At 41.0% G+C, this 7,720-nt stretch overlaps 1 protein-coding gene across 2 annotated transcripts; it reads right to left on the bottom strand.

Moving 5' to 3' along the window:
- Positions 1-846: 846 nt before the first annotated feature.
- LOC146636400 (prostaglandin reductase 1-like) lies at positions 847-5,324 on the bottom strand. 2 transcript variants are annotated; one of them, XM_085350802.1, is made up of 9 exons: positions 5,264-5,324; positions 4,493-4,619; positions 4,348-4,393; positions 4,200-4,259; positions 3,382-3,549; positions 2,705-2,978; positions 2,468-2,573; positions 1,134-1,252; positions 847-1,032 (listed from the first exon to the last, which is right to left on the bottom strand). In XM_085350802.1, the coding sequence occupies exons 2-9, from the start codon at positions 4,596-4,598 to the stop codon at positions 922-924; spliced, it is 990 nt and encodes a 329-aa protein (XP_085206928.1). In that variant the 5' UTR covers positions 4,599-4,619; positions 5,264-5,324; the 3' UTR covers positions 847-921. The 2 variants fall into 2 exon arrangements, with proteins under 2 accessions (XP_085206928.1, XP_085206929.1); XM_085350803.1 differs by having other exon boundaries at positions 5,244-5,310.
- Between the last annotated feature and the right edge of the window lie 2,396 nt (positions 5,325-7,720).

The following is a 7,720-nucleotide window of genomic DNA, read 5'->3' as shown; positions in this document are numbered from 1 at the left end:
ATAATGATTACAGGACATCAGACTACTTGTTCTTCTTGCTTAATGATGCAGAATAACCATATAGAAATAAAAAACCTGAAGTTTTGCGCTATTTGAACACGTTGCCTGCCTGCAGCATTAAAGGACTCCGCAAGAGACGTCTGTTTTGCTCTAGCAGCACCTGTCCCTCTCCTCCTCTTCAGTTTGCTTCAACATAAGCTCGTCATATTCTGTGATATGATTTACTCTGTGTTTGACGAGGTAAGTGGTGTTGCCACAACACCTCACTGTGATGCCACATGCATCGCAAACCACATCTTGACTGTTTGTGGAGGTAAAATACGTCCACACATGACTCCGTTTAGGCTCAGTCACTGTTGTGAGTGCGCACGCCAGGGGCTGCGACACATTTATACAGCTGTATTTCACATATGACTATGAAAGGCGTAAGAGGAAGTAGTTCCTTCCCATTTAGACGATCCGAATGATATAGTTTCTTTTCACTGTGTTCCTGTTAATGAAAAACTACAAATTTACCCCAAAGTACTATAATATCGATATTTTAATATGAGAATAGATTCTAGAACCACACTGTTCACCACAGCAAAGTGAAAGTCTTACAGTTATCACCATTTTCTCCTTCTTAAGGAAATTTTCAAGTCTAGAGATTAAAAGTTTCACTCTTCCAATTGTGGATGGTTTGTTTCAGATGTAGCTTTAATGATTTATTACAAAGTAATGCTGTTTAGATTAGAAATCACATTTCTAAATCCCAGAGTTGCTTTAATCTTTGATATCATTGTGATTATAAAAGTAATCAGGAATTTGAAATGTTAATGTGGAATTATTGTTTTCCATAGTTATTGATTAATCCTTCATTAATTCATAGATTGTGTAATAATGGCAGTTATTAGTAATGCTGGCTCTCTTGCATTGAACTCTTCAGACTGCGACGACGGCCTTGCCGATGTTTTCTCCCTGCAGCATCCCCATAAAAGCAGCCGGCATGTTATCAAAGCCTTTTGTGACGTGCTCCCGACACTGCAGTTTGCCCTGTGGACGCACAATACACAGATCACAAATACAATACATCAAAACAGAAACACAGGTAACTGATGTTTATATCTTTATTTAAAAGAAAGGCTCACACTAACCTCTTTCACCCATGCTAACAGTCTCTTGAGGGTCTCAGGGTGCTTGTGCTCCCACCTACTTTGCAAGAATCCCTCCATCTTCAGCTCCTTAAAGATCATGGTGAAGTAGGGATACGGACCTAAAACACAGGTCGTTCAAGAGAAAAATTTAACCCATCTTTCACTCACAGAAACTACAGTTCATGTCTACAATAACCATCTGTGTGCCTCCACAGCACTTGTGGATCTTTAGCAGTGCAGCTTCTCCCTCCAGTGGAAAAAACACATTAACTCAGAAGAACTTGTTGCAGGTGTATTAAATGCATTTTGTGTTCTTCACAGTGCTGTGTGTGGGCCTTTGGGGTCCAGGCCCCCTCCAGAAAGGTCACTGTTCCCCTTCAGTCTAATACCATCTACATACCTTTATACCTGTAATTCAAATGAATTCCTAAAGTTTGGTCATGAAAGCTCTGAACACCCCAGTTGGCAACAAGAATGAGATCATTCATCAGCGTGCACAGAGCCGACTCACAAATTATCAGTAAAACTTGATCTATACAGCATGTTGTGATATTTTTATTCAAAAGTGCTTCACAACAAAAATGCTGAACATAAAAACCAGAGTCTGGGATACACTGTTTTCAGCCTTGAACAATGTACAGACAGCACGCCCTGATCACATGACCTCAGGGAGTAGCTGGTTATGTGTGTGTCATCCCGGGCCGGGGTGGTTTGTTTTAGGTTTGCCTTTTTTCACATGAGATGTAGGCTTTTGTCATTTTTAATCTTTTAATTATATTCTTAAGTGTGATTTTTAGTTCTTATAGCTTATCGCATGCTTTTATTGTGAAACCTGTTTTTAATCTGTTTCCGGGAGTCACCTTACACCAGGGGTAGGCAACTCCAGGCCTCGAGGGCCGGTGTCCTGCAGGTTTTAGATATCATCCTGTGTCAACCCACCTGAATCAAATGATTAGTTCATTACCAGCCTGTGGAGAACTTCAAGACATGTTGAGGAGGTCATTTAGCCATTTAAATCAGATGTGTTGGATCAAGGACACATCTAAAACCTGCAGGACACCGGCACTCGAGCCCTGGAGTTGCCTACCCCTGCCTTACACTTATCACTAATCATCCTTATGTGCGAGAGTTCATGTCCTGGAAGGACTCCGCCCTTGACCAATCAGGGTGAGCTTTTCGGTCACCAAAAACCAATAAGAGGGTTTTGAGAGTGTTAGACAGATGTGGTGGTCTGCCTGGTGGTCGTGTCTGTGCACTAACCCTGGTTGTTCCCTAGCAGGAACAAAACTCTCAGGAGTTTTTAAAATAAAAAGTAAGTTAGGGCAGTAACAAACCTGTCTGGGGTTGGCTGTCATTGTAGGTGGAGATACTTCCACACACAGCTATTCTTCCAAAGTTCTTCATCTGCTGCAGGACGACATCTGACGAAGGGCCTCCCACCTAAAACCAAGCAGCAGTGTCACTTACATACATCATAACATGTTGTAAGGAATGCAGTGTGAATGCAAGAGAAGAGTAGAGCAATGATTAAATATTAAATGCAAGCTTGAAACTGCACCACCACTGCTCACGTTCTCAAAGAAACAATCGTATCCTTCAGGTGAAGCCTTCCTCAGAGCCTCCTCCAGGGAACCCACAGTTTTGTAGTTGAAGACCTCATCAAATCCCAGCTCTTTGAGAAAAACCACTTTGGCATCAGAGCCCGTCGAGCCCACCACCTTACAGCCCTTGATCTTGGCGATCTGTCCCACCACGGAGCCCACCGCTCCAGCTGCAGCGTTCACCAGCAGGGTCTCACCCTTCTGGAGTCCCAACACTTCTTCTATCCCATAAACAGCCGTCAGCCTGCAGAGAGACAGAAACAGTAAATCCAGCTGTTGCCTCTTTGATTGCCATATTAATTATATCCACAAAGATCACTGCTTACAAACACTGCTTCAGCTCATTAGCAAAACATCTGGAGTTAGCCACTTACATATATTCTTAAAATAAAACTATTTTCTGCTCATTACTTACTTTGGTGTCTATTACCATGTTTAGCTGACCTCTTAAACACCTTACAAACACTTAAAAAGAATGTCTTACATCACTAAGATGAATTTCTCAAATGCTTTTAGTTTACATTTAAGATTCAGCTGATAAAACTTCACATCGATCTATCTGCTGGAAAAGTCAGAACATCCTGCCACGATTTAACATCCAATAGAAAGTGACTATGATCCATGCAGGTTACTTAAATCTGTCTTACCCGGGCATCCCGATGGCACCCAGAGCCAGAGACAGGGACACATCTTTAGGCCACTCGGACAGGATGGGAGTGAGGCCGGTCCCATCACTGAGCGTGTGGGTTCTCCACCCGCTGTCACTCACAACGTGGCTTCCCACAGGAAACGCTGGATTTTTACTCTGGATCACTCTAAAGGAAAACAGTAACATAATATTAAAAAAAAACAAAAAAGCTTTCACCTGTTTTCACTTCAGTCTGTCCTGTCACTGGGATAATTCAGTTTGCAAACAGTCAGAACACAAAATTAATCTGTGCAAATATTAATTTTGGTGGTGGGCGTCTTTGTTTCAAGTTTGTCTTTGTAACAAAGTCTTGAAGTTACCTGGTCATGAGCGTGATTTTGTGCTTTTTCACATTAATCCCGACATTTCAATCAATTTAATCTGCTCCCCAAGCAAGCATAGCAGTAGGAATCTGTGTTTCTTTTATTATCTGCATTTTTGAATCCCTGGCATAGAAAAATGATATACACTAAATGTTAAAGCAACAAAGTAAAGGTACAGTTGTCTTCTCAGATTCTTCTATGATTTCAGCTGTTAATCAGGCCAGAAAGTTTCAGTGTTTCTTTTCATGTTCAGCTTGAGACTTCACAGGAACTTTACTTATCAGAGGGTTTATGTCGCTGTGTGTATCTTTTACACAATCTCTGGTGTTTAGATTTGACTTTAAACTCCAATAAAGACTGGTTATTAACAGCAGATACAGACTGTGTCAGTAAACGTACACATCACAGCACATCATGCAAGTTTTCTGTGTGCAGGTGTGTTTGTGTTTCTTACTTGGCCACCTGACCTCCGATCATCACATCTCCCTCCTTCATGTGGGTTTTGCTGAAGGGCCTGTTGGGACCAGGGGTGTGTTACAATATGCATTTATATCAGGAGCATTAAAGTAGTTCAGTAATGAGTGACGCTGCTCTCTGATCACCTCATGTACGGGTCGACACTGAGAAACACAGCTTCCAACAGCACCTCTGCAAACAAAACTAAACTCATTTAAAGTGCTCGATGCTTAATGTTTGACAAAAACTGAAGAAGGTGCTCTCCTGTAGAGAGAAAGAAGAAAGACATACCTCCATCTTTGGGCTCAGGGAGCTCCTCCACCTTCAGCCCAAAGTCACTTTTCTTTGGGAAGCCGTCAAAGTGCTGAGTCATTACCCATGACTTAGCTTTCACCATGATTCTTCTTTTTTATGGCCGCTGTAAAGAAATATTGCCCGTCACTGTTATCAACAGACATGAAAGTGCTGAGTCATCCAGCGCTGTGCAAAATAGAGCTGAATAAAACCTGAAGTGTGACGTTCACTCTGTGACGTTTAGCTGTGGTGAGCATCAAACAACACAAATCATTTTCTAGTTTAGAGTTGATGAGTGACCTAGCTGTGGTTATAAGAACAATTCAAATGAAATGCAGACATCTTTATCACACAAACACAAACATTCACACACAAGTTCTTTGAGTGCTGGGAGTAGAAAGAGAGTGGTGTCCATTCACATACAAGTATGCACACTTAAAAACAGGAAGGATCTTTCTTTCCCAAGAAACGAAGAAAAAAGGAGAAGTCTAAAGTTTAATGCGTTTGAGTTTCAGACTTTAGAACCACAGTGAACGTATACTTTCTTTGTGTTTTAATTAAACAATGGTGAAACAATACAATGGGCCATTAAACTGTTGTATCAAATATTTTATGGTCGGTAGCGAGATAATGGCTTAGGCAAAGGCTTAAAAGTGATAACTAATCCCTGCGTCTGTTTGCTACTTCTCTTCAGCGTCACCTGATCCAGAAAAATAGTATTTAATGCATTTCACTAACAGCTCTCTACCTTCTATAGCTGGAACTCACCAGTCGCCTCTCTTCTCACAGAAATAGTAGAAGATGTGGGGTCCGTGTGGGTGGAAGTGGGCAGAGACAGGTTTGTGAAAGCTTAAAAGAAGACATGGCAGGAGACGTTCTTTTATTCCTAAATCTGATTGGCTAAAAGTATTGTGTGTCATGAATCGCTGTGTGGCAGGCAAGCAGGAGTGGTGGACCCAAAATGCAGAACTCAGACACAGAAGTGAAACTTAAGGCGCAGATTTATTGCTGGGAAAAACCTCGTACAAACTAAACTCACCAAAAGAAAACCAAAAGTCAGAACAGAGGAACCAAGGACTGAAACACTGGAAAGAAACACTAAACTGGAGCAGGAGACCAAACACTAGGAACATAGAAGCAGAACACACAGCTAGTTGAGGGTACGACACGACACTGACACAGAGAAACACAGGGCTTAAATACACAGACGGCAGAAATCAAGGGATGAGAGACAGGAGGGGAACACACCTGGGAGAAATCACAGCTGACGAGACAGGGGAAACGTAAACTGAGCACACTCACATATGACACAAACCTTCACAATAAAACAGGAAACTCAGACACATGGAACCAGACAAGACATTGAACTAACCAGACAGATTCACAAACAGATGGGGTGACACCATAGACAGAGACAGACTCAAAGGCAGACCAAATATAACACACCGAACTCAAACAATAATAATCATCATCATCATAAACTAGAAAATGATAACTAAAAGCGCTGGGTCACCGACCCAGGACCATGACATTGTGCACACCTTCTGAGCTGTGAGAGAGGGTACCCTGCCAATAAGGTTCAAGATATTTACTTTAACTTTTACATACTGTTCGGGTTAAATTTGAGCCATCTTTGAAATTTGACAGCAGTAAAAAATAGTTACATTTTTTTTATTCTGAAATTTTATGACCTTTCCTAAAGTACCAAAAGACACAAAAACACATTTTTCCTAGACATTCAGTGTGCTCTAGAATCAAATTTGACCTGTAACTATTTATGTATCTATTCAGGTCAAACACATGGAGCTACCCACTGTGGCGACTCCTTGTTAATAAGGAAGCAGATAAAAGCAGCTTTAAATCCTTTACTTAAAAACAAAACAAAACTCTGTTCTTGCCAAGTTTTGAAGTCTGTAAATCTAAATCTTCTAGTTCTAAACCACATTTTGTTGTTTTCAACAACAACAACAAAAAAAGAAATATATATCAGAGGTTTGACTTTTAATGCTCAGGGGTCCGTTCTTCGTACCTCGCTAAGTAAGTTAGCTGGATTTGATTGTTGACGATTTCGCGTGATCTTGGATCGTTCGGTTCCCCGAAGCTCATCCGCGACTTGCTGTCATAGCAACAGAGCTGCTCGGGAGCAGGTTTACTTTATGTAAACAGGATTAGATCGCGGCCACTCAGGTATGTCCGCTTCATTTATACGAAAGCAACAGCGATATTTTACCACTGTTTCACCATAAATAAATGTTATCAATGTAACTAAAGATAATGCAGCACTTGACCCTTTTATTGATTCCATACAGATACATACAGGTCATTTCCTAAAAAAAGAGAAATGTACCATTAATCATTCTATTTCATGTATTTGATTATTCCAGATGTAATTCATATTTTAGAGTACCGTAGTAATAGTAAATTACTTCGTGTAATCAAGATGAGAGACCACGGCTATAAAAGCGAAGGTGGATTTGGGAAGTCTGTCGCAGCCATGTCCTGTCCGTATACGCGAGCCACCCATTGCGGAAGGTGCAAGATTGATAAGGAGAGTCCTCAGAATTCAGCGTATATTGCGGGATAGACAGGATCCTTTAGCTCAGCGCGACAGTGTGCTCATAGAGAGATATCGATTTTCCCGTGAGGGTATTATTCACTTAACCAACTTGTTGACGAGGGGGTGCAGGACCACCACCTGTCTTTTTTTGCTCTGCCCTTTTCTTGGTTGCTGTTATGAACAAACAAACAGATTATTTCAGGGTCTCTTTCCAAGAGACGAAAAGCAGTATAAGTGATAAATATTACCATTCTGTAGAATATTCTTATATTTCACTTTTACTTGTTCCCATGTTCTAGTGGGTCCTGTTGTGGCTCTAATGTGAAAGAGGATATAATATAATATAATATAATATAATATAATATAATATAATATAATATAATATAGTGTAATATAATAAATTTACCCTACCGCCTACTGGTGTTGGCCAGAGGGGCCGATGGCGCGATATGGCAGCCTGACTTCAGTCAGTCTGCCCCAGGGCAGCTGTGGCTACAACCGTAGCTGCCTCCACTGTGAGAGTGAATGAAGAGTGGCATTGTAAAGCGCTTTGGGTGCCTTGAAAAGCGCTATATCAATCCAATCCATTATTATTATTATTATTAAATTACTTAGGAGTTTAATTTGTCAGCAACTTTCTGCCAGCCCTCTCTCCTTGCTTTTGCAGC

This window comes from Diplotaxodon limnothrissa, linkage group LG3, assembly GCF_057381915.1.
Source record: "Diplotaxodon limnothrissa isolate DT_005_m linkage group LG3, D_limnothrissa_male_GT1.1, whole genome shotgun sequence".
Classification (NCBI taxonomy): domain Eukaryota; kingdom Metazoa; phylum Chordata; class Actinopteri; order Cichliformes; family Cichlidae; genus Diplotaxodon; species Diplotaxodon limnothrissa.
The sequence above is the reverse complement of the archived record's forward strand: the minus strand, read 5'-3'. Positions and strand labels throughout refer to the sequence as shown.